This window comes from Pinus tabuliformis, chromosome 6 (genome assembly GCF_031772625.1).
Source record: "Pinus tabuliformis cultivar Carrire ecotype Pingquan chromosome 6, CPIR1, whole genome shotgun sequence".
Classification (NCBI taxonomy): domain Eukaryota; kingdom Viridiplantae; phylum Streptophyta; class Pinopsida; order Pinales; family Pinaceae; genus Pinus; species Pinus tabuliformis.
Genome location: NC_142292.1, coordinates 838,326,888 through 838,354,844, shown reverse-complemented (window position 1 = coordinate 838,354,844; position 27,957 = coordinate 838,326,888). Strand labels below are relative to the sequence as shown.

The 27,957-nt window shown below is 35.7% G+C and overlaps 1 protein-coding gene across 1 annotated transcript; it reads left to right on the top strand.

Moving 5' to 3' along the window:
• Positions 1-20,647: 20,647 nt before the first annotated feature.
• On the top strand, positions 20,648-22,026 carry LOC149261479 (putative expansin-B14). The gene is made up of 5 exons (XM_089369369.1): positions 20,648-20,794; positions 20,946-21,058; positions 21,141-21,322; positions 21,428-21,557; positions 21,658-22,026. The coding sequence occupies exons 1-5, from the start codon at positions 20,671-20,673 to the stop codon at positions 21,850-21,852; spliced, it is 744 nt and encodes a 247-aa protein (XP_089225495.1). The 5' UTR covers positions 20,648-20,670; the 3' UTR covers positions 21,853-22,026.
• Positions 22,027-27,957: the final 5,931 nt, after the last annotated feature.

Below are 27,957 nucleotides of genomic sequence, written 5' to 3'. Positions count from 1 at the left end.
ATAGCTTTCAGAGGGTTGATTAACAAATCAATAGTGGTTTACATGGATGACATCACTACGTATTCATATCATAGAAGGGATCATATTTATCACCTGAGACAGATTTTTGAAAGATGTCGAAGGTATGGAATTTCATTGAATCCCAAGAAGAGCATCTTTGCAGTCACAGAGGGGAAACTACTGGGTCATATCCTCTCTAAAGAATGGATTGTTATTGATCCTGAAAGAATAGATACCATCATGAGAATACAACCCCCTGCCAATAAGAAAGCCATGTAATCCTTCTTCGGGAGGATTAATTTCATTAGAAAATTTGTTTCAGGCTTTGCAGAAATAGTGCACCCCATGCAGCTAATGATGAAGAAATACGTTGTGTATAAATGGAGCGATGAAGCCAAGAAAGAGTTTCAGCGAATTAAGGAAGCCATCGCTGAAGCCCCTGCATTGGTTAGCCCCGCTTTCAGCAAGGAGTTATTCTTGTACAATTTTTCTTTTGATGTTTCTTATGCCGCAATACTCACTCAAAAAAGAAAAAAAGTCTATGAAGTCCCTATTTCTTATATGAGCTCTAATTTCCAAGGGGCAGAACTCAACTACCCAGATGTGGAGAAACATGGTTATGTAGTTTTCAAGGCTGTAAAGCATTTCCGCCCTTATTTACTAAAGGCCAAGACCAAAGTAATCGTCCCCCATCCTGTTGTAAGAGCCCTCTTCATGCAGAAGGAAATTTGTGAATGAAGAGGGAATTGGATAACTGCCCTTCAATAGTTTGACCTCGAGATAAAGCCGCCACAGATAGTTCAAGGGTAGGGACTTTGTAGGCTAGTAGTAGAAGCCTTGACGGACAAAGAAGGGGCATCTAAAGAACCAGAAACGCTGAGCATGCAATTTTCACAAATGGAACTCAGGGAGGAGCCCTTATGGAGTAACAAAGCGCTGATGTATAAGGGAGAAACGTTGGAAGCATTTTTGGACCCTGAGTCGTGGTACTACGACATATGCTTCTATCTAGTGTGGGGATCGTGTCCTGAACACATGGATGCATCACAGAGGAGAGCACTCAAATTGAAATCCAATCAGTATCATTTGGCCAACAATGTCTTATACAAAAAAAATCATGATGGAATCTGGCTGAGGTGTTTAGAGAAGGATGAGGTCGACCATGTATTGAAAGAGATGCAAGATGGCCCAGCAAGTGGTCAGAGACCACTGCTCACAAAATATTAAGAGCTAGGTATTATTGGCCCACAGTGTTCAGATACTCGCATACCCACACTTGCAAATGTAAGGTGTGTCAAACTGCCGCAGGACGAGAAAGAAAGCCTACTGTTCCCCTCAGGCCTGTTATGATTTATCGACCGTTCCAACAATGGGGCCTAGACGTCATAGGCAAGATCACTCCAAAATCTTCATAGTAGCATAAGTATATACTCACAGTGACTGATTACTTCACCAGATGGACCGAAGCCATCCCGCTTCGGAAGGTGAACGAAGATGAGGTAATATCATTCATTGAGAAGTTCATTATCAACAAGTATGGCATCCCTGACGCTCTCATATTTGATAACGCTTCTTACTTTTTGTCACTGAAACTGACTGAGTTTTCTATTGATAAATCAATCCACATAAGGTATGCAACAAAATATTACCCTTAGGGAAACAAAGTTGCAGAGTCTTCAAATAAAAACCTTATCCGCATAATCCGCAAATCCGTGGCTGACAACCAGAGGAACTGGCACAACGCCCTAACAAATGCCCTTTGGGCCGATAGGGTCACCCCTAAAGTGGCCTTAGGAAACTCCTCATACTTCTTCGTCTATGGATAGGAAGCCATCTTGCCTCCAAATGTTACCCTTCCCTCCTTACAGCTCTCCCAAGCTTCAAGAAAGGATCAACCAACAGATGAGGCTGGAGGAATTAAGAGATAGAGCCAGAATTAAATTCAAAAATGACCAAATGATTGTAAAAAATGGCTTGATCATCATCTAGCAAGAGATAAAGATTTCCAAGTAGGGGAGCTAGTCCTGAAATGGGACAAGCTGAGTGAGCCAAAAGGCAAACACACGAAATTCCAACACTTATGGTTGGGCCCATTCCAAGTTGTTGAAAAAATTGGTCAAGGAACTTACAGGTTGAAAACGTTATAGGGAGAGACTAAAAAGCTCCCTGTTAATGGCTAGCATCTGAAGAGATACTTCTAGTAGCCACCACATGGTGGTTACCTCCTGAGTAGGTTAGAGTTCATTTCATTTTGTTGTTAGTTTAGTTGTATTTCTGTCTTTTCCTTTTGTTTTCCGCAAAGTTTATTTTCCTGCTATTTTGAATACAGTCCTTTCTCAGCCAATTGATTTCAGTCCTCCAGCCTCATTTTACCTCTCAGATTTTCTCTCATTCACCACATTCAGCCTTTCCTTCCCTCATTAAGCTACTGATAATTTTGTTGTTTCTAAACCCATTATTACCTTGCAAATCAAACAAATTTTCAATCAGCCCATGAGAACTTGAAAATCAACTATGGAGTTCAAACCAAAGCCACTCATTGGCATCTGTTGAGAACTGGGTAAGATCTGTTGATAACCTGGATATCTGGAGCATGCAGGGGCATCTTTATAAAACAAAAAATGTGTAACTACAGCTGGACTGGCATGGAGGGACACTGCATTTTGAATAAATCCCACTCAGACCTAGCCTATACTTAGCTGTAGGGTTTGCAGTCATTCTCCATTGGCTCCATCCACCACACTAAATTGTCCGATACCTGTTATCCACAAGTAAACCTCCTTTCATGGGCTAAGCTCACTGTCATATACCCTGTGGAAAATCCAATTGTGCTCTAGTCCTTGTGCCTGAAATTGGAAGGACTTATCTAGAAGAAAATGAAACGTCAAGTCCTCATGCCAATCTGGAAGGACAGGTTGTTTGGGAAGCCGGTTAGAGTAAGGACTATTGCTGGGCTCAGAGTACTAGTTGACACAACAAGCCCAACCTTGCTTAAGTAGTTTAAAAATATGGCATGATCCATGACTACGCCCCCTTCAATCAATGAAAACATAGCACTAAAATTCTTATATAAAGTGCAAGATAAACATGCGTACATCAAGTTTGATGAGCAATAAAGAGCTGAGGTACACACCTAAACAGGTATGGGCAGACCAGTGATGACCCCAAAAGGATTTTTGAAAGTGGAAAACAGGTAAAGGAAGGTCAATAAAACCCCATAATACTGCCATTGGAGAATGCCTGTCAAAACCCTATCAGTAAGTAGAAGCTATTTGTCTTCATCCCACCTGAAGCAATTAATGTGAAGTGGAACCCATGCCTTTCATTTGTACAGTTTGCATTTCAAGTTTATCTTAACACCCTGATGCTTTATCGATTTGAGGTTTATTTGGAAATAAAGATAACTAGTTCACCCAACGGTTCACCATTTGTTGTGGCCACAACCACCACCTTATCAAAACTTGCCTTGGCAACAATTTTTGATGGGTCCCTGAGAAGTTAATCTTGCATCTCTCCGAATGATCTGTTTTACCTGAGGGATTTAGCTCTCTAGAGAGTCAAATCTTCCATTCACAAATGGTTTAAAACCCTTAATAAATTCCTCGCATATAACCTTGTTTAAAGCCCTTCATTCATATGTTCATCAAGATTTATTTAACTCACAAAACCTCCCGTCGCCTCATTATTCCCATCATAGATCCTTATAGAAAAACCGATCAAAAACATGCGTAAAACCCTTTCCTGCCTATCGTAATTAACGCTAAGACTCAAGGTTCACCGTTACCTTCTGGACCCGACAGTAGTATCGACCCAAATTCATATATTTTCGGGTCCGAAAGCTATATCGCATGTCGCTATCGGTGGGGTCCCGGGGTTTATATATATATATATATATATATATACATATATATACATATATATACATATATATACATATATATACATATATATATATATATATATATATATATATATATATATATATATATATATATATATATATATGGCGTGCCACTGGCCTCCAGACCTGATGGCATTACTAACCACATTATATACATTATCGGGTCCAGTTCCCCAATCGCATATCGCATATCGGCGGAGCCCAGGCCTTATACACAATGTGCGCGACAATATGACGGACCCGTCGAGCTTATCAAATATGATATATATATTTTCGAGTCTGAAGCCCTGTCGCATATCGCAATCAGTGGAGCCCTAGGCTTGTGCATATTGCGATATGCGATATGCCAGACCCGACGATATTTATAAGCCTCGATACATAAAATTTGAGGTCCGGCCTAAGTGATTGGAGTGGGATTTTCTTTGTATTCCTGTGTTTTCCAAAATTCCTGATATAACAAAGGGAGCGGGTGTTAGTGTAAAAGGTGTGCTTGTGGAGTCCCGATAGTGTAATCACACAATTGGGAAGTGGAAGGCATGGGTACTACGACCCGTAGAGGGGCCAATACCCGATTGCGATTAAGTGAAGCCCTCGAAAACCGTGCCAAGCCTATGGATTAAGCGGGAAAATTGTATGTTATGTGTGTTTTATGCGTAAATCCTTTTCTTTCACACTTGTTTCCCGTAGTTTTATAAAAATTAATAAAGGTAGTGTTTATGTTTTGTTTGAACATTTCCGTTATATTGAATCATGAAGCTAATGATAACTATCTTTGCAGGCGAGAAGTAAAGTACGCAGAAGTGGATTCGAAGAGTCATGTATGCAGAAGCATTGTGTTTAAAGATTCAGCCTTAGGCGTTCCAGGTTGGAATCTCATGCGTTGCCTGTGCATTCTGAAAGTAAAGTTGTCCCATTTTTCATCATGAGAAGGCGACACACAGTCACCCTTTTATCAACATCTGTTCACTTCATCAGGAAATGAAGTGCTCCAACATATATGCTTTCTATGTTTTAGCAGTTACTCTGATGATCCTATCTCTGTATACTCGATTTGTATATCAAAAATAGTGGGGGAATATGAAGAGGCAGGGAAGACCTAGAGTCAGGGGCTTTTACAGAAGTATTAGCTCCAAAGATGAGAAAGGGCTTTTTGTTTGGATAAGAACAATTTTGATTTATTGTGAATAAGGAGGACTGTTTGGTTGAAGAAGGAGCCTGTAGTTTCTGATTATTTTTCCTTTGCTTTTATGTGTTTTGAAGCAGAGTGTTGCCGCTGGCATAAATATAAATGTGATTTGTGTTTGTGCATATTGATGGCATATTGTTCATGATTAGTCTTGTTTATTTGAATATGATTCAATTTCTTGTTTGACTTATGAGCGATCACTCATTCAAAACCATATTAAACACCAGTTGCATGTTTATTTGTGCAGAAAGGAATGTGTATTCCTGTATGAGTAATCTGATTGCAATCAAATCTAATACAGCCTTGTTCATCTATGAACTCAGTAATTGATTCTTTGGACTTGGAATTTATTTATGGTGTTTAATCTCTTTTATTATTCTCTTGCAGGATAGACTAGAATAGTTAAGTTTAGCATAGGAAAGTAGAAGTAGTGTAGATAACATTTGATACATATAGGTTAGCTGTTCCTTTTGTTGATTTGATTGAAGCCTTCTGCCCAAAAGCAATCTCTCAACTCATTTAACAGCTTACGGGGTCCCTTAAAACCCATTGGAACTAGCCATTCCAAACAAAAGCAAGACTGATTGGGGCTTGCGATCGGGTTAGTTCCCCTTGTTGGTATAGCGAACATTCACCATGTCAACACTAGTAAAAAAGGGTATTCTTAATTGGAAATATGCATTGATAGACTAGTTCAACAAAACATGTTGTGAGGTATTTACCAATATTTAGTGAAACTAGAGCTATTCTTTAATATCCCATGAGCATACATGCTACTTCATAGATTCAGTAAGTAGAGACAATCACATCTCTTCTTAGAAATAAGCTACCATAGCCCGAGCTACTTTGTTTCCATTTTGTGTGTAAATAGTTTTAAGTATTTGTTATTAATTAATTGAAGCTCATTTTTCATTGTAGATTTATGTTTCTGTTTAAATCTATATTTCATTTCATTCTTGCATAAATCTGGATCACTCAAAATTAAGGCGATTTGAGTCACCAAAACCAAAGCCAACAACTATAATAATGCATAGTAGAAAATAACTAAAGGAAATGGAAATGTTGAGAGATATATTAGAAACCAAATAAAACCAAGCAAGGTGAACCTTATGGAGGCATAATGCAAACCCAAGCTTCATAAATCCCATGCCTATTAAATCTAATGATGGTCGAGGGCCCATAACTTCACTGTAGTATGGAATCATTTCCTAGAGTGTCCAAAATACAATGCAACATGGTTGGAAACATGGCCTAGTTTGATTATACTAGACCCATAAATATTAAATGTATATCATGAGCAATGGTTACGAGACATATCTCTGATCCATCACTACCTTGATGAATGCATGTAGCTTATACGTTATCTTGAGTGCATATATTACAGTGAAATCTAGAGAGGAGAGGGTGGATGGATACACTAAATTCACCATTGTGAGTCATAATCATGGGGATTCTAAGTCCCTTGCACATGATTTAGGGTGATTTCTAGTGGAAGTTTTACTTTCATTGTTGTAATCTAAATTATTTATTAAATATATTGATTTTGGCTCATTCCTTTTCATGAAATTGCAACTCAATTAGTAGAATTTACATTTTTTACCATCATTATGGGTCAATACTATATTTTAATATTGAGATTGTGATTCCATGTAATTTTATATTAATAACTAAATTGATCCACCTTGCTTGTAATCAATATCCTTGAGTTTGTTTGTTTGTTTGTTTTTTTTTTTCTTTTTTTTTTTAATGTGGTTCATGGACACTAAGTGGCCACTACATCCATTCGAAAATGCAGGTAGACCAACCTAAAGGTATCTACCCGCTGGAAAAACTAATAAGGCCTAACCCTAAGGGAATCGAGGAGATTTTAGCTCATGATCTCCTGATAGGCGAGGTACTTAGCAAAAGGAACTCGGCCAACTGAGCTATCATTATGGGTCAATACTATATTTTAATATTGAGATTGTGATTCCACGTAATTTATATTAATAACTGAATTCATCCACCTTGCTTGTAATCAGTATCCTTGAGTCTTTTTTTTTTCTTTAAATGTGGTTCACGGACACTGAGTGGCCGCTACATCCATGGGAAAATACAGGTAGATCAACCTAAAGGTATCTACCCGCTGGAAAAACTAGTAAGGCCTAACCCTAAGGGCATCGAGGAGATTTGAGCTCGTGACCTCCTGATAGGCGAGGTACTTAGCAAAAGGAACTCGGCCAACTGAGCTATCCCTTGGGGATATATACCTGAGTTTATTTTATGGTGCGTATAGTATATGAAATGACATTATTACAACACTATATTCCAATAAGATAAATTAAAAATGGATATGGCATGATTTGACCCCCAAAACAAGATGTAATGTTTTAGGTCCACTCTTATATCACTTATAATGATGAAAACAAACTCATACTAATCCCACAAAGACATGTATACGATCATTAGAATGTAATGAAACTAAAATAAGCATGAAACATGAAATTGCTATGTTCAAGGTTGTACATTTAATACTTTTCTTACGCGAGCATTGATAAATTAAAGACTAGTCAAAATCATAACATAGTCATTAGATAGTCATATCATAAGTCTAAAAAACTCATTTAGGAAATATAAAGAACTTTGAGCTCATGCAAAATAGGTGAAATCAATGTTAAAAATGAGACTTAAATTGTTTGAGAAAAACCTAGATTCAGAGAGAAATGACTCCTTTAAAGAGCTATCAAAGTTCCATGTGAGCACATATATTTATGATTACTTTTTGGTTAGTAGGTGATGAAGGAATTACATTTAATACAAGTATTGTGTGCAACATATTATCCCACCCTCGAGTGTATAATAGAAAATGATATTGTTGGTCCCCTTGAAAATCCAAAGGAACAATTGGTTTGTGAAGAGGGAACATGCAACAAGCAAAATTTAAACCCATATTTTCCTCACTGCGATGGGCAGTGTTCCTCTATCTATTTGGTTTCTGACCCACTAGCTACCTCCCTTGAGATTGGGGTCCTTGGAGCTGCCTCATAATCCTTTATTTTGGGCTCTTATTAGGCCCTTGTGAAGTCATTTTGTGACATTGTTAAAGCCTCAGAAGGAAGCCTCCTTTCTGGAATAAAATTCATACCTATCAGCAAGGCCCTCACTATTGAGGTTTCCCCAGGGGATGAGGCCTTGGTGAAGCTGAGTTTTTCTCTGAAGATGGATTGATCTACAAGTTTGTCAGGTTGTGGTCAAAGATTGTCGATCTGTACTATTAGATTAATGAGCATTGGAAGCCCCATTTCAGCTGATTTAAACATGTATCCTCTAGCCATGGGTTTCTTCATCATTTTTTTCAACAAAGTTGATGATGGTGTTAAAATTATTGAATTTGGCCCATGGTTTTGGGGTTGTATTGGCCTATTTTTTCAGCCCTATTTCCCCTCTTTCAATCCACTTTCGGCATCAATCTAATCCACTCTAGTCTGGGTAAGGCTCCCCAATCTTCCTCTACATTTGTGGAATCTCACTTCATTATCTTCAATTGGTAATTCCATAGGAAGGTTTCATTGTCGCAGTGAAGACACCAAACTCTATTGATCTCCCACATATGATCATATTTGTGTGGATATGGATTTCAACAAGGGTTTCCTTGCTGAAATAAAGCTCACTAGTCCAGATTTTTTATGGTTTCAATCCTTGGATTATGAAAAGGTTTCTTTCAAATGCAAAGGATGATGTTAATTTGGACATTCTATTAAATCATGTCCCAATCTAAGGAAATCAATGTCTAAATTATCTTCTCGGTGAACACAATCATAGGTTGGTGCCACTTTTGACCATTACTCAATCTCTTTGGAGGCTCCCCCCTCTGCATCTCTAAAGCAGTGCAATAAGCAAAAGAGTATATCATTTTCTGATACTTTGATTATCAAGTCCTAATGTCTTTCCACCTCACCTAATATTAGTGCAAAGGATTCTAAGTGTGAGGTAGTGTTGGATGCTTCTGCCAAGTCCTCCCTTTCCTCCTCTCAAGCTTCTTGTTTGCATCAGTGCTTACCAAGTGAACCTTATTGCATAACGGAAAAGAAACCACAACTCCATTAGGGCTTGTGAATAGTAAGAAAGTGATAACATGGGATGTTAAGGTGTAGGTCATCCTCCCTCCTTCAGGTCACCTGGTGGACTCCAACAACTCAACCTCACTCGCTTCCTTAGACAAGGGTGATTCTGTAGATCCACTAGAAAATAGGGCATGCACCTAACTTAAAGAAAGTAAAAAAATGTTCTCCAACAAAGACAAAATTTCAGCCAAAAAATCATAAGACTGAGTTGCAAAATTATTTGGATATTAGGAGCTTTTTGGAAAGTTTACGGTTGGAATTAATTTAATCATCAAGTAGAGTGTAAGAATAATGCAACGTTTTGTGTTTCTCCTACATGTTCTAACCCGAATATTCAAGCTTACTTAGTTTTCAACATCACTCAAAAAATATATCGGGATTGTGCCTTTTTTTTATTAATAAAATTTACTACTCATTTCTTAAAAAAGAATAAAACAATTATCTTGAACTTGTTTTAACACACATTGAATTCATGAATATAACATATTTACTGTCCTTGAACATATATTATTGATGAGTAAGTAAGACAATATGTTTCTATAAATGTTATCATATCCATTTGACTTTTTGGATTGAAGTGGGCTAGGTTTGATTTCCTTAAGAGATAAAATGGATAAAAATTAAAAGAAATATGTGTAATTTTATAGGAAGTAGGATTATATTACTTTGTAGAAATTAGTTAAAAATAAATTAAAATGAATTATTTAGCTAATATTTTAGGCACATCTTAACTTATAAATGAATGGCCTTTTGTAAGGTCCCACCTTACTAACCATCAATAATATAGATAAATATTGAACACTAAGGCTCAAAATGTGATATATATATATATATAATTTTCCGCTGGATTCCGACACCAAAAAGTCCAAAAAGTCACACTAAAGACAACTTCTTAACTTCTGGACTTTTTGGTGTCGGAATCCAGCGGAAAATTTTGAGGTGAAATTTTGATTTGTGCTATTTAAACTAGTTTTTTGACTGTATATATCGATTCAACAACCTTAAAAAACCCCTAGGGCACTTCAATTATGAAGGGGTTACCTATCAAGGTTGTAATTTCAATAAATTCTTACCAAATGTTAGAGAAATTAGACTGGAAAAACCCACCAGAAAAGCTTCCAAAAAGTCGCACTAAAGAAAACTCGAAAAGTTAAAGTAGGGCCATATTTTCTCATTGGTATCATTTACACTACACTAAATTCTACTAACTAACCCATGGTAATTTTAATATTCTCATCAAAGCTACAAGGATAATGGTTTCGTCAAGATCCAAAGCTTACAAACATAATACCTGTTTCTCAAGCTCAAAAATCACATTCGAAAGAAAGAGTTTTTAGTGGAATGAATAAATATCAAACTTTACAAACCATAATTTCCAACAAGCTAATTGTTAATTCTGTGGCAATTAAATGTGTTCAAGAGTGACTAATTAATTTTATGCTAAATAGCATGCCTATAAATTCTTTACTTAAAAGGAGCGTTTATATTCTATAGGAGTGGTATCCAATAAGTATGAATTCATATGTAAGCTAACATTACAACTATCCACTTACCCAAATTTGACTTCATGAGCATGAATTTTAACTCAATACAATTACCATTCAGGTTCATTGAGACATTTTCATAAACACCTTGGTTACAAATCATAATTTCACTTTGGCATTTTTACAGACAATTCATAAATGTAATTAGCTACAACTATTGAAGCATTATGACAAATAGTTTGCAAGCATGCAATGTACAACCATTGAGGTATTTTGTCAAACACTTGACAACCATAATCCCTTAAGGAAATTTCACAACAATTAGCTAACATGAATCTAAGATTAAATAAATTCATTTTTCATTGTCAGTAATGCTAATAATTCTTGAATTCAGCTTAACACACAAGTAGAACTATCAACCATCTTCATTGATGCATTTCTACCAACACTTTAAGAACATGAATGACTACAAACATTTGGGAAATTTTGCAAATATCTTGCATCCATGTGAGCTACAATCATTGGACAATTTTGACAAACTGTTAGCGGTCATAAAATAATTTTCCATAAAGTTGTTTAAACTGTCAAGGTATCAACCATTGAGACTTTAAAACAAAAATTTCAAAGTGCATCAACTAGGTTAGTGTCGTCAATATAGATCACTAGGTAAATTCAAGATGAAAAAAAATTCTACAAAACTAAACAATAGGCATTCCATACAATGCAGCAACAAATCTACAAAATCGACTAGATTAGAGAATGAGAGTCTAAAAACATGTTTTTTTGGAATCAAAGTGGTGGTTACTTGGTCAAAATGTACATATACCCCTTGATGTTGATTTGAATCGCAACCAACATTCCCAGGGATGCGATTATTTAAAACAAGAACAAAAAAAAATCCTACCATCTCATTTATCCTTTTTGTCAAACACTTAGTTTGAAAACTTCATCTATAGTTATACATGGAGAAGAAAACCCAAATTTATGATAATATGATATTTTCATAAAACTCTTGTGAACCTAAATGATTAAGCTATTAAGATCTTCTGTAAATTAGTTTTCAACAAAACGATACAAAAGAAAACTTACATAAAAAAATACAACTATTGTGGAATTTCTTTGAACATTTAGAGTGCAACATTTTATATACATTTAAATTTTCAGCTAACAACCCAATTTCACAGTAAGAAAAACCATGCTATCAAACATAGAATATTGAATTTAGATAATAGATATGACCTGCTATGGACAAAAATTCATTATAAATTGAACTTGAAAACTTTGGCAACACATTCTTGTTTTAATCGAATGTCTTAGAAAAGAGTATGCTCCAACTCCGATCTTGTTACCATGTCATTGTTAACTATATGTTTATCTACCCAACCATATCCAACGAGAACCTCTCCCCCTCGAGTTGTAAGAGCTCACAAGAAGTACCAAAATATAACAATAGAGAGATATACAAGGCAATGTGAGGAAGATAGTTTAAATTCATCCTAATACCACTCACGGTCAACTCCACCAAGTAGAGATACTTAATAATTTAGTTTAGGAATTTTAAATTCATTTCGACAACATTTGGATACTCTCCAACTCTCTCCCTCTCACAATCCTCTTTAAGTCTTTCCAACTCTTGGTATTACAATGCACCCCTTTCTCCCCCAAGTTAGAAGACATGATACACATATATAGGAGTAACAAATTCTTGTCATGAAGGAGGAGTAATATGCATGCCTTGAGTAAAATTAGCATATTCTATTTAGGGGAGTGTAATGTATGCCATTAAGGAGAGGTATGCGTGACTTATTTAATGAGAGAATAACATGTGCATTAAAGAAAGTGTAAGAGGAATATTTTATGACATGTTTTTAATGAGTGTAATATACCATTTCTTGGATGAGTGCGTAAGAGAGAGTGTAATGTCCCATTAAGAGAGAGTTATAGAGAGACATAAGAGTCATCAAGGAGGGAGGTGTGAAGTGATTGGGGTGATAAAGGTGACTTATAATTCCCTTTTAATAATAATATCATATCCTCATAAAAGATAATAATAATAGTAGTATTAATATTAATAATATTGATGATCAAGTCGAGATTGAACTATGAGAATTGATTAATGACAAGTTAAGCAATTTTCCTTCAACTACACTTGATTACCAATTTATGCAAGGTGATTTACTATTTTTGGAAATTCTTGATTAAGATACTAGACATGAATTTCTATTTTTAGAAAGTCACTCTAGGATTGTTAGAAATGAGGTTCTATTAAGGAAATTCATCCTTGGGCTTCCCATGAGTGGCAATTTTATTTCGGAGAATAGGGATTCTGCACCCCTATAGCATGCATCTTCGTGCCTTAGTAGATTGAGGACTTTGTGCCTTGATCTACTCCAAAGATCCAAGATTTCACACCTTGATCTTTTAAATATTTAGGACTTCACACCCTAAATATACAAGAGTCCACGTATTTATCTTTCTTGTATTTAGGACTCTACACCCTAATTTTCATCCGTTTTCATCTACTATGCTTTGAAACTCTATGTTTCTCCTTATGGTATTGATTGTGAGCTCATACCCATTTGATGTTTCGTTGGTAAGGTCTTGTTCTAAGACCTACGCACATCATAATCTCATAGATCAAAGGAATCAAATGAATTTTGTAATTAATTAATTCACATTTTACCGATAATTATGCATGAATTCCATATTCATTTTGGTTTTGGAGAAATGACTTCCGTAGTCATTTATAATTTGAGCATCCTTGTTGGCAAAGGACTAGGTCCCTGCCACATCTTGTTTAGTACAATATTAAGCATATATAATCATATAAATAATGTATCATCCATGAATCATAATTAACCATATCTTCCACATAACCATGATCATCCATGGATCTATGTGCCATAATCCTGAATCACCATCCATTTCATATGCCTATGTCAAAACTAGGATACCAAAACAGAAAACATTAATAATATTCACTTAACCAAAATAAGTCTTATACACACAACCATAGATATTATCATAAGCAGACAACAACTAGGTGACCCAAACCAGGTCTATAACATATAAACATGTACATAAGTATGACATGCAAAATCTTATATCACTGCATCAAAACCACCCTCTCTAAGTGTCACAAAACTAACCTTGCCAAGGTGGGACACTACACCTTTTTCACGAAATCCGACAAATATTTTTAAAAACTTGAGTTTAAGTTGTTTAATCTGTGATATTCGAGTGCCAAAGGGGTTTTTCAAGGTATTGAATTCATTTATGCATTAAAAAATGTATTTTAAATAATAAAAAATCACATTCTTGCTTGAGATTGTATAATCCGTGAAAAATGTAATTTTCTCTATAAGTTAGACTATGCCAATATTTTATATTATAAAAATAATTAAGAATTTAAGATGAATCAATATTGAAACTAAAAATAATTTAAGTCCATTAAAATCATTTATCTCTTTCTTTATAAGATTTATTTAACTTGCCAGTTTAAAATCATTTATCTCTTTCTTTATAAAATTGTTGGGTAGTTATTTATCATAGAGTAACATTTAAAAAAAATGAACAAAATCAAAATTTTAAATAAAAAATAAACCTCTAATACAAAGTTGACTAAAAATATATTGGGACAAAAGCTTTTTAGTCTATTAATTAAGCTATATTTAATATTAATAATATATCATTAACTACATAAAACAAAAGTGTTATAACCATTCATAAATATATATATATATATATTTATGTTTATGCATAATTAGTATTAAATAGTAAATTTTATTGGTTGAACTATTTTTGCTTTCTCATAAATTTAGTGATATCATTATTGGTATCATAATTATTTTTCATTACTCTTAAATAGATAAAGATATTAAGAACTCTCAAAGAAACTCTCCAATATTCTTAAATGCATAAATATATAGAGACGTGTACAGATCCAATAACTAAAATACATGATTTCAATAATCTTAAGAAAGAAAAATCTAAAAAATTAAAAGATTAAGATGAAAAAATATTTAATATACCGTTTCTCCTATAAATAAATTAAATTGTACACCTATAAAATAATATAGTATAATAAATAATTATACAGATATAAAATAATATAATATAAAGTAATTTAATTAATAGATGAAATGGTCTTAGATATTGTTAGATAATTATGATAAAAGCATAATTATGATAAAGGCATATTTATTAATTAGGGGATAGGCCTTTCTTTGAATCAGTTCAATTTTCTACGCTTTTGTTTTTCTTTTAACACCTGGCACGCCATTTGTAAAACAGTGTATGGTTAAACTTTAGACAATTCATTTTTTTGGGCTATCCACACACTGCCCGAGTTTTTCAGTAGCCAACTCCAATAACAATGAATTAGTTACAGTAATAACAATGAATTAGTTACAGTAATAATGAAAGTAAAGCGCTGTAACTGATTTTTTCTCGTTGGTTTTAATGGGAAAAATTTTCTGTGCGCTGCTTTCTGGTTTTAACAAAGGTGGAGATCAGGAGGTCAAGTCTTGCAAAGACAGAGCTTCCAACACCGACAGCATGCGGCAGCCGTTGGGGAATTGCGGAGGAAATGCAGCGAATACGAAAGAGGCGGAATCTAAGAGCCTCAGACGATGCTGGCAAGGAATTCCAGGCCTTAAAGATGTGAAGGAGAAAATCACTGCGAAGACTGCTAGCGTCGATTCTGTATGTCTTTTCCTCATCCTTATTTTGATAGAATTTTTACGCGTGCATTTTATTCAACAAAAGGCTAAATCTGCTAATTCTGTTAAAAACTTTTAAGCCTGCATTTTATAAAACGAGGGGTTAAATCTGCGAATCCTCTTAAACTTCTGACAATGGATTTTTTGAAATGCGGTTAAATCTGGAAGAACTTCTAATAGGGTGTATGATTGAGAGGTTAAATCTGTAAATACTGTCAAATCTTCTGACGGTGCATTTTGTCTAATGACAGGTTAAATCTGGAATGTCTTTTAAAATTGTAACCGTGAAATGTTAAATCTGTGAATTCTGTTAAATTTTTTAACGGTGAAATGTTAAATCTGTAAGTTATATTAAAACTTATAGCGTGTATTTTAATTGAATCATAGATTAAATCTTCACTCTGTGAAAAAAACTTTTAACAGACCATCTTATTGAATGGGAGCGAAAATCTGCAAAGGGACTTCAAACTATTTATTTGTTTGGACGCTGCTACATTGCTACCTTCAATCTCTTAAAGTTTCATTTGTCCCTAGTTGAGGTTTTTGTTTTCTTCGAAGAACTACTAGTAAGATATTTCATGTGAAATGGCTATTTTTAACGACTCTGGAAACGTGATTGCGAACTCTTTGTCGAACACTAAATCACAGAATATTTGGCAAATGGATTTCCAGAATGATGAATTCCAACGGCAGCTACACGGATTGTACGACCATTAGTCACAGTGATGGGAGTCACAAGAACATGGTCTGCAAAATGATCAGCTTGGGATGTAGCCCAAATTATAGCCAATGTGTTTTGTAGACAACGAACAACAGAATCAATAAGTTAGTGCAAGATGAAAATGTAGTCGGAAGGATTGTTTCATCTGTTAAAAGACTTAACTGTCACATCTTAGAAAGATTTTTCTTCACAAATAATTTAAGAATATACAATCATAGTGCTTCTCAAATCAGAACATACCAGGTTCATCAGCAATTACTGTGATCAATGATGGAATGCTACATACAATAGGCAATTCAACTTTTGCAATAGCTGGTGATGGACGATACTCTCCCATTAAGCTACCACGTTTAAATGTGTCTATCCAAGCAAATGAAAACAACAACAGGGATTTTAGATGTGTAGCTTATGTCAATCTCATTATTCTGGAATTATTGTCAACGTCTTGAACAAAATTTCTACTCAAAGATAAATAGTAAACATGAAGGACAATGTGGGTTGTATTGTAAAACCTACAAAATTCCCCAAAGAATGGCATGAAATCCAGTGTAGTCTCCCTCTACCTTCTGTCAACTGAGTAATAACAATGCTCTCTTTCACCTGGGCTTTTCCATCATAAGCAACTACACTTGAAGACTCAACAGATTCTATGGGAATATTTAGGCCATGATTTTTTAGTTGTAGCAACCTACTATGTGCAGGCTGCCTCACTTTGGCCATCAAGTGGAAATCATCATCATCAAGTTTGATCTCAATTTGTGGTTCTGTTCTTATTAATCTGTCTTGGTTTATCTGAATCTGCCTCCAAAGTATTAATTTTCTGTGGGAAGTAACTGGACTTATTATTGTTATATTATTGCAGCCCTATTCTAAAATTGATTTATCTTTGTACTATTAAATCATATTGGTATCTAACTATTTACCAACATTGAGTTGCAACCTTTTCCGTCTTGTATTGTATCATTTTGTGGTTTGCAGTTTCCAACTTGCAACACTGGCAACAAATGGGAGATGAACTCGTTGCAGTCTATCGGTATTTTTGAAGCTTGGCAGTTGAATTCCATTCTCTACAACAAGAGACAATTTGATTATTATATTTGACAATGTATTCGTCTTTTTTATGATTATAATGAATATAATTTTTATCTGGTATCGCTCTTCACGTAGGTGTTCAAGGGTTAAAGTAGGTAGTGGTATGTTCGTTTAGTGTAATATAATTTTAGTCTCTTGAAGATTATTGTTACTATTTAACTTGCAAGAACAACAGTTTGCTGCATGAATCAGAGATGATGTATCTTTCTCCCTATCAAACATTTTATTACTGTACATCAGGTTTACAAATTCTTGATTGTCTTGCATTGACCATTTTATTATTATTAGAGCCAATTCTGCGCATGCCCATCGATAACTTATGAAAATTTCCAATTTTAATTTGGGCTTTATTCTTCCATAGTGTATTATGCTAAGAGTATTTTGCTTGCTCAGTTCTTTCATCTATTGAGGATTTAGTTTGATTTGTGTTTCTACAGAATCATCAACGTTATTCTCAGTTGCTTCTTAAGCAGACCCCTACAAATGGTGCTGGTGGGAGAGGGAGAGGGAGAGGTGATGGGAGACTTTCCCTTAAGGATCACCATATCAAAGAGAAAACAACTGAATATTTTAGAGGTTAACAAGGCTTTTTGAATTCACTTCGTTCGCCTTAATGGGATTCTCTTTACACACACAAGGTATGCTCTGTTTCATTCTTTCAACTTTTCAAGCCAGTTTTTGACATTGTGTTTGGTGTTTTCCTAGTTCACAGATACCTCTTTACTTATAAATTTCAAAAATTTTAAATTGCCAGCCTTGAGACATTTGATGAAGTTTGTTCCTCTGCAATAAATGAATTTGAGGAGATTACAAAACCTGAACTCATTTCAGAGATGGGGATTGGTTTGGATACATTGGTCGATGGCTCAACTTTTAGTGGACTTGTGGTTCTTCAAATTGTGTCAATTCTAATATTCACAGTTCATAACATAATTCTTGTGTTGTGATTTTCTTCCAGAATGACTCTGAAGAATGTTACCAATATCAGGAGATCAAATCCTTGGAACAAGTCTCAAATTAGAGCATTAGGAAATTTATCAGGGGTTTGGATTGTTGTCATGGTTTCTGCACTAGGTTTTCTTACATGAAGAAATAAGGTGAAGAAGAAAATGGTGAAGCCAAAGTCTGAAGAAGATGAATTTCTAAGGCCTTATCTTCTTGCCTGGACAGAATACTATATGGGAGGTCATGGTACCTCTTGTTGGGTGTGAACTTCTTGTTGGTGACTAAGATCAAAAGCAGGGACCATTAACTTCCTTGTTGGGTGTGAACTTCTTGTAGGTGGTTGAGAACAGAAGCAGGGACCGTTAACTTCCTTTCTAGGGCAGCGTGGATACCTGATTCGGTTGTGTACATTACCAATAGGGGTTTGTTGTCATGGTTTCTGCACTAGGCTTTCTTACATGAAGAAATAAGGTGAAGAAGAAAATGGTGAAGCCAAAGTCTGAAGAAGATGAATTTCTAAGGCCTTATCTTCTTGCCTGGACAAAATACTATATGGGAGGTCATGGTACCTCTTGTTGGGTGTGAACTTCTTGTTGGTGACTAAGATCAAAAGCAGGGACCATTAACTTCCTTGTTGGGTGTGAACTTCTTGTAGGTGGTTGAGAACAGAAGCAGGGACCGTTAACTTCCTTTCTAGGGCAGCGTGGATACCTGATTCGGTTGTGTACATTACCAATAGGGGTTTTATACCATCTTGGAGTTGCATCTACAACATGGAGGTGTGAGCACTGAAGGGAAAGACAATCAACCATCTTGGAGTTGCATCTACAACATGGAGGTGTGAGCATTGAAGGGAAAGACAATCACTCTCATTTCTGGGCATTACCTCCTCTTGGTCACTTGATATTCATCCTTGAATCAACTATACAGTCAATATAAAGACCATATACATGCTGTAACAACCAATATTGCGGAAAACACTCATTATCTACATTTCTATGCAGTTGTTCAAGCATTTCTAATAGTGTGGTATTCATTCTCTATTTGTATTTTATTGTTGGGTTTTATTGTTCTCTCAACTTGCAACATATATACATCCTAGGTTAGAGAGAATATACTTCATTGTTACTGCCGTATATGAGGCTCATAACCATTATGAATTAATGTTCTCTGAACTGGCAGCATATATACATCCCCAGGTCAGCAAGAATACACTTCTTTGTTACCGCTGTATATGAGGTTCATAACCATTGTAAGTTAAGACAAGACAATTGTGTTACTTTAACACCAACATATAACTATGTGTCTTTCAATAATTATTTTCTGGGCTAATTTGTGGGCTCTTTAGACTAAGCACTGGTGGAAAAGTTTTGTTAGTTCATAACCATTATAAGTTAAGACAAGACAATTGTGTTACTTTAACACCAACATATAACTATGTGTCTTTCAATAATTATTTTTCTGGGCTAATTTGTGGGCTCTTTAGACTAAGCATTGGTGGAAAAGTTTTGTTACGATTTTACTTTTCTTGTTTAGTTTTGTGGAGGGTTGGATATTTCTTTGCTTAATTTTCAACTCTTCTGGTTACAGCTTTTGACAAACTCTATTGTTGTTGTTGCCATTTGCGTTTTCATTGGAGGAAATATACACGGAATTACCTTTTGAAAAACCTTTTTATGGCCTTTGTATGCCTTTGTTCATCCCAATGTTAATCTTCATTACAAAATTTCATTATTTTGTATTTTAATTTGGATTATATATGAAATTAAAATAGCACTAGTTATTACTCATATGTAAATTAAAATTTTAATTATTTTTTAGAAAAAAGTATTAATTAATAATATAATTGAGACTGTAGATGTTATAATCCAATCATTTTAATTAAATTTAAATGGTGGTCATTTTAATTAAATTTAAATGGTGGTTTCCAACAACCATTATTTTCTGTTTTTATTATTTTGTTAGAAGTATATCAAATTAGTGTTTTTAGTTTGAGCTCTAGAAATTATATATATATATATATATAGATCCACAAAACTAAAATATTATTTTTTACAAAATATATATATCTAGAATTTAATTTTGCCAATACATATAGTATATGGTGTACATATCTACAAATACATTTCTTATACCATTTTTCCAATTTTCATATTTTTTTAATTTAAGAAAACTATCTACCTCTTTTTACATTTCTTATACCATTTTTCCAATTTTCATATTTTTTAATTTAAGGAAACTATCTACCTCTTTTTGCATTTCTTATACCATTTTTCCAATTTTCATATTTTTTTAATTTAAGAAAACTATCTACCTCTTTTTGCACTTTTGAGGTAATTGCTAGTTTATCTGGCCATTACTCCACAATACGTGGAGTAGTATATATTTACCATTAATATAAGACAAACTAGTTGCAAAAACGTTACTATAAGTATACACCAGCTTCACATTCTCGTACACAGTCATTTCTCAGAGGCCATCATAGTAGTTTTGTTGTATCATGCGTTGGTTTCGAAAATGAAGCTTTCTTTTAGCTATGCGATCGCAGTTCTGATATGTGTAATACTGCGCAAGCAAGTCGCTTGCTGGGAGCCTGCCACTGCTACGTGGTATGGAAAACTTCATGGTGCCGGGAGTGACGGTAATAGCAATTAGTTTTTGTAATCATTAGTATTTACATTTCATGCAAATTGGAGATTTTTGCAATGTTTATCCATGCAATCCATGAAATGAACATTTGATGATGGAGAAAATTGTATTATATTGTATTGCATTGCATTTGTGTGTGACAGAAGGCTCATGTGGGTATGGCACCATGGTGAAAGAATCCCCTTTCCAATCAAAAATAGCTGCAGGAAGTCCAGCGCTGTTCAAAGATGGAAAAGGCTGTGGAGCTTGCTATCAAGTATGAATTGATTTTAGTCCGTATAGTTACAGCTTTCACTAATAAAATGTTCAACATTCTTCCCATAAGTTGATTTTTACAGGTCAAGTGCACGGAGAATGGTGTTTGTTCTGGAACGCCCGTGACTGTTGTGATTACAGACATATGTCTAGATGGTGGCGAAACACACTTTGATCTCAGTGGTGCCGCGTTTGAAAGAATTGCATCTCCTGGTAAAGATGCAGCCCTCCGGAAGATCGGAATAGTACCTATATTGTTCCAACGGTATTCATCTAATGAAATCACTCATCAATTTTCAGGCATTGATTTGATCCATTTCATTTTAATCGGTTTTCATATGCTTAATTTCCTTACTGTTATGTTATGTAGGGTGCCTTGCCAATATTCTGGGATGAATGTTGCTTTTCACGCTGACCCAGGAGCCAACAATTACTATTTCGCTGTATTTATTCAATATGAAGCAGGAGATGGTGATCTTGGAGCAGTTGAACTACAACAAGTATTAAACTCACTTTTTTCTAAGTATTCTAGTATAAGAGTGATTATTCATATATATTTTCTATATGTAATATATTTGTTCCGTTTTTTGTTGTATGCAGGCAAACGCTCAATCGTGGCAACAAATGACACATAAATGGGGAGTAAACTGGTTTCTGAACAGCGGTACCCCTCTCCAAGCTCCTTTCTCTATTCGGTTGACCACTCTTTCTGGCGCAAAGCTCACTGCAAGCAACGTTATTCCTAAAAGTTGGCAACCCAATGCTACATACAAATCATCTGTCAACTATCACTAAGATGGAAGCTCACTGCAAGCAACGTTATTCCTAAAAGTTGGCAACCCAATACTTCATACAAATAATCTGTCAACTATCACTAAGGATGGATGCGACGTATTGGCAACCCAATACTTCATACAAATAATCTGTCAACTATCACTAAGGATGGATGCGATGTATTGTATGGTATTATTAGTCTCTGCCCTACGGCATGGGACTATATCAATCAGAAACAGTTGTTTAAGCATTACTTCGCGTGTTGTTTAAGCATTATTTCGCGTACTCCCTGTTACAATCAACTTAAACATTTTAGCACTGCATTGTATTTACCATATTGAATATTATCTGATCATCTTATTTGGCTGAGGACTCCTCTGGAAGGGAAAGGCGAAAACTATATATTAAATTGAATTCATTATAGTTTTAAGTTGAATTTGTTTGGTTAATATTTTAGAAATGTTAATGCTATTATTAGTTTAGGGGTATCATTACTTTAGGGGTATTAAATGCTATTCTATTTAATCAGCTATTATAAGTTTAAGTTGAATTTGTTTAGTTAATGTTTTAGGGGTATCATTACTTTAGAGGTATTAAATGCTATTCTATTTAATCAACTATTATAATTTTAAGTCGAATTCATTATGGTTTTAAGTTTAAGTTGAATTTGTTTAGTTAATATTTTAGAGATCTAAATTAATGTTACCATTAGTTTAGAGGGATTAAATGCCATGCTATTTAGTTAGCCATTCTTGTGTTATGTTTTGTTAGGTTATGATATATGCCAAGTGAGACATCGTTGATTGCCAAGTGGGAGTGCATGCATGCCAAGTGGTGAGGTATTAAATGCTATGCTATTTAGTCAACCATTTTTATGTTATGTTATGATACACTGTCTCACAGTTGATTGCCAAGTGAGACATCCTTGATTGCTAAGTGGTGAGTGCATGCATGCCAATGCCAAGTGGTGAATGCATGCACAGTGCATGTGCAGCCACACTCTGTTGTCTCCAGCACACAACCAAGTGGTGAGTTTGATTGGCAAGAAATCAAGTGGTGAGTGCATGCACAGTGCATGTGCAGCCACACTCTGTTCTTTCCAGAGAAAGAACCAATGCCACACCCAACCAATGTCACAGACACACTCTGTTCTCTTCAGAGACCCAACCAATGCCACACTCAACCAATGTCACACTCTGTTCTCTCTAGAGACACGTTGGTTGTGTGCATGTCATGAAGTGTATGAGTGTCCTGGATCCACCTATCGTGCCTGCCTTTCGGTCGGTGATGGGAGGACCTCTATGATCGGGCAGGTGCCTTGCCAACTGGAACGATCCGTCGAAAAGCCAGCCAAGGAAATACATCCCCCCACCTACATGGGCTCGCTCCGCCTAACTGGAACGATCCGTCGAAAAGCCAGCCAAGGAAATACATCCCCCCACCCACCCTTTCTTTTCTCAGGCTCGCTCCGCCTTTCTTTTCTCAGGAAGGTAAGGATTCATTTGATCCGGTCAAAGAAGCAGCTTCCCACCAGCAGGAAAGCAATTTCACTGAGGATGCTTCCCTTCCAGTTATCAGAGCACTGATCAGTTTTCCAGTTAAGCAATGTCACCGAGGACGCTTCCCTTCCAGTTATCAGAGCACTGCGTTATCAGAGAGTACTGAGCAGGCAGTGAAACCATCCCAGTATTTTTATAATCCTCTTTCTTCGGATAGTCTTCATCCCATTATTTTTATAATCCTCTTTCTTCTTCGGATAGTCTTCATCCCAGTATTTTTATAATCCTCGTTCTTCGGATAGTCTTCACACTGTTTGTTTATGTTGGAGGGCCCAATACGACTTTTTCTAAGTTGGGTCTGATTTAAAGCAACTGATGGAAACCAAAAAGAAAAAACCACAAAATCTTGACCAGAACTGCCTACCTGTGCATATCAGTGATCATAAGTGCTGGAGCATACCCGCGGTGATGCATGAAGGGGAGTTCCACAATTCAATAACAGGGTCGCGGTTTTCTCACATCACACAAAGCATCCTGTGCTTCCTGAAAGTCGCCATTCCCACCCAAGGTTTACAAATTTTTGCAATTCCCGGCAGATTCCAGCACCTAGCAACTGTCAGAAAGGGAGATCGGAGAGGGAGACCAGACAAGCTCCGGCAGATTCCAGCACCTAACAACTGCTCAAGAGCTTCAAAACATGATACTCCTCCAAAACATAAAAATGTTGAACGTCCATAGGCGCACCTAACAACTGCTCAAGAGCTTCAAAACATGATACTCCTCCAAAACATAAAAATGTTGAACGTCCATAGGCTAAATGCAGTTTCATTGTGTAAAGTTTTATGGTTTCAATGCCACTTTGGCTTTAACTTTTGTCGGTGCCCAATACACAAGTGCACTTCAACAATAACAGCATATTCTTTCTGATTAAGACTACTACTACTAGTCTAAAGTAAAACAAAAAATTATATTCGTGTTGTTTCTGATTAAGACTACTAAGTGCAACAAACAATTATAGTCCTTTGACTCACAAAATTAGCATAAAAATACTCGCAGCTCTTTTGTTTTTGTACTCTTTTCACTTTTTGCATGAAACAAACATCAGGTGTCCATGGGAAATCATTTTCTGTAAATATCTTTCCAATTCAGAAGATTTTACCATTGGTGGGGTTTCGATTTGTAACTATGGCTTAGAAAGGATGCTGCCAGTGATACCATTTGGGCCATCCTAAGAAATAGTTAAATAAAATAGCACATCTAAAGAGCAGCATGTGACAGCAAAATTGCTTATGAACTTTTTTTTTCTAAGTATTTTGTACAAAATACTTACCCAATGTTTACATTAAACATTCAACTTGTGTATTGACCGTCAAAATTATCTGCATAAGCAGTATTCATACCTCCACAATATGCATCTATTCCAAGATACAAATCTCAAGGAAATCTCAAGGATTTGTTTCTGATGCCAGCTGACCCATCTGTTCCATGAGATTATCATATTTTGATTTTTGTTCCACTAATTCCCATTTTCAGATGGTTTCTCACCCTGATCTTTGGTAAGACTTTCCTGCACCGCAGACCCAGCCTCTTCCATTACCCCTGACGTTGCACTCTCTGCAAGAAACTGTTCCCAAAACACATCGTTGATTTTTGTTAACAGATCCTCACCATCCAACATAACATCTCCATCACCCTCTGAGGAAAACCTATCTCCGTCAATGACTAATCCCATCTCCATAGCTATTGGTTCAGAGTGGGTATGTTGGGTATCTATTTTAGCTACATGCTGGTTCCCCGCCCCACAAAAACGGGAAACCCAGAACTGAAACCCAGAACTCTGCTGAACTGCCATTTCCGCCCATCTCAGTCTTGACTGACCTCACCTGCCTGAGCGAAGCTCAGGACCAAGAGACTTCGATTTATTCTCAGCAGCGTGGATAGATTCATTTACCCATCATGCTGACCATTCAATATTCATATAACCATGCCATCATGATTTGGAGGAGCAGGGAGGGTGGACTTGTTTTTCGGAGCCTTGGAGCCCCTTTTCAGCGTCTCATTTGTTGTAAAAATGCACGTTGGTCTGCATCTGCCTGGCACGGTGGTCTTCAACTGCCTGCACCATAGTGATGAGTCTTTTTGTTCTAACGTAGGATAGCGTTATAAGCCTTTCTCGGAGCACAAAAAACCAAATCATCGATATATCTAATAAGAATTGGACGTTTTGGACCTCGGGTAAATCAATGCTCTGTTTCCTGTCTCTTGTATTCGCCTAGATCCATGCGTAGTTCCAGCCATCAGTGCTCTCTTTCCTGTCTCCTGTATTCGCCTAGATCTATGCGTAGTTCCAGTCGCTCTATGCGTAGTTCCAGCTAGAATTAAATTAACTAGTTATTCGCCATTATTTCCACGTTTTATATCTCGATGGTAAATCAATGCTCTGTTTCCTGTCTCCTGTCTCGTATTCGCCTAGATCTATCCGCTGCCCCGCTTGTTCTGCATGGCATTGGAACGAATGCTTACATATATAAAAATTTGCGTAGCATATGGGGAATGTTTATGTATAAAAATAAAATTTTCTGGAAAGGGGCTAACCGCTTTACTCTGTTAATTCACAATTAACAAGTATGTTGCAGTTCTGTTTCTCTGTGAAGGAATTTTGGATTATATAATATTGGGTATCACATTTCTATATTCATTGAATTTTATTTTTCATTCTCTTTTTTATTAATTTTTTAATATTACAAAATCAAGTGCAACAAATTTCACTCGCATAAAAGGTAACAAAAAATAAGATGGATGGTTTAAAGAAAAACATAGAAGCTAAAATGAATGACTTGGAAGCTAAGATGGATAGAGTGGAAACTCAGATGGACGATTTGAAAACAGATTTGAAGACAAGCATGGAAGATTTGAAGACAGTTTTGACAAAGTTTATACAAGAAATGCTTACCAATGGCGAAAGGGTAGTAAAAGAAACTCATGATGAGAACAAAATAAATGTTAATCATGATTTTATAGACTTTAACGTTGGATCGAAAAACCACCATGTTCCAAAGAACAATATTGGAAAGTTTAATGGCAAGGATCCTAGAACATGGATACTACAGATGGAGCAATTTTTCGATCTCCATAATATGCAAAACACACAAAAGATACGCATTGCAACTTTATATTTGGAACCAAATCAGTTTGTATGGTATCGATGACTTTACTCTTGTAAATAAATTGTCACTTGGGTTATTTTTACGAATGAAATGATAGCACATTATGAGGATACAAAAAGAAACACTTTTTTTAGCCAATTGATGAATCTCAAACAAAAGGATTTAATGATGGAGCACATTGAGCACTTCTAAAAATTGAATATAAAGGTAAAAGAGATTCTAGAGGAGCATAGGATTGATATGTTCATAAGGACTTTAAAAGATAACTTTCAACATGAGGTTTGCCTTTAGGAATCAGATTCATTGGAGAGGCATTCAAGTTGGTAAGAAAAATGGAAAGCAAAATTATGGCAACAAGGAAGCCTACCACTCACAATCATAAAGATGGAAGTGTTGCTTCCCTTAGCCATCCACAACCTACAAGGTTGACACCACAACAATTGGAAAAAAAAAGAGCAAAAGGGCTTTGTTACAATTGTGATAGAAAATACACTAAAGGTCATAAGTGTGCCAAGAAGAAATTATTTTACATAGATTGTAAAGAGGAGGAAGAAAATGAACAAGAAAAACCAAAAGAAGAGGATATACACTAGGAAAAAACCCTAGAAAATGAATAAATGAATCCGATAATATCTTCTAATGCATTGGCTGGAATTACCACTCTTCAAACTCTCAAGATAGAATGACATATCAAGAACAAAAGGGTAATAGTGTTGATTGATTCGAGAAGTACCCATAATTTTATTCATTATAACATAGCCAAAGAATTGAATTGCTTCCTATATCCAGCACAAGAGTGTCAAGTGATGGTTGCAATTGGAGGAACCATAAATTGCTCAGGGAAGTGCCATAATATCAAGCTATCCATGGGTGAATATGTATTGAATAGCCCAATGCTTTCCATTCCAATTGGTGGTGTCGATGTTGTACTAGGAGTCCAATGGCTACAATCCTTGGGTACAATAGCTTTTAATTTTCAAGAACTTTTTATGAAATTCTCTTCAGAAGGAGAGGAAATTGAATTAAGGGGTATTGCAAGGAAACCAGGAAAGATAATTAGCTCTAATGGAATAACAAAGCTTCTAAAGAAAGAACAACGAGGCATAATTGCACAATTATGTTCATTAGAGGTTCCCACATCAAAATCATCCATTTCTCCAGATCTCCAAAAAGTCTTGGACAATAATTCCAAGGTCATTGAGACTCCCAAAGGCCTCCCACCTATTCGTGATCATGATCATGTTATCAATTTGATTCCAGGAAGTATTCCTCCAAACATCAGGCCTTACAGATATCCCTATCTCCAAAAGAGTGAAATTGAACGTATGGTTGCAGAAATGCTAGAGGTTGTTATAATTCAACTTAGTCAAAGTTCTTTCTCTGCTCCAGTAGTATTCGTTCACAAGAAGGATGGATCATGGCACATGTGTCCAGATTATAGGGAGCTCAACAAACTCACT

Bases quoted from the DNA above. Each gene is read 5' to 3' on its own strand.
- LOC149261479 (XM_089369369.1), top strand. From the start codon at position 20,671: ATGAAGCTTTCTTTTAGCTATGCGATCGCAGTTCTGATATGTGTAATA. The intron at 21,059-21,140 runs GTATGAATTGAT...TGATTTTTACAG, and splicing joins GCTGTGGAGCTTGCTATCAA to GTCAAGTGCACGGAGAATGG. The intron at 21,323-21,427 runs GTATTCATCTAA...TATGTTATGTAG, and splicing joins GTACCTATATTGTTCCAACG to GGTGCCTTGCCAATATTCTG.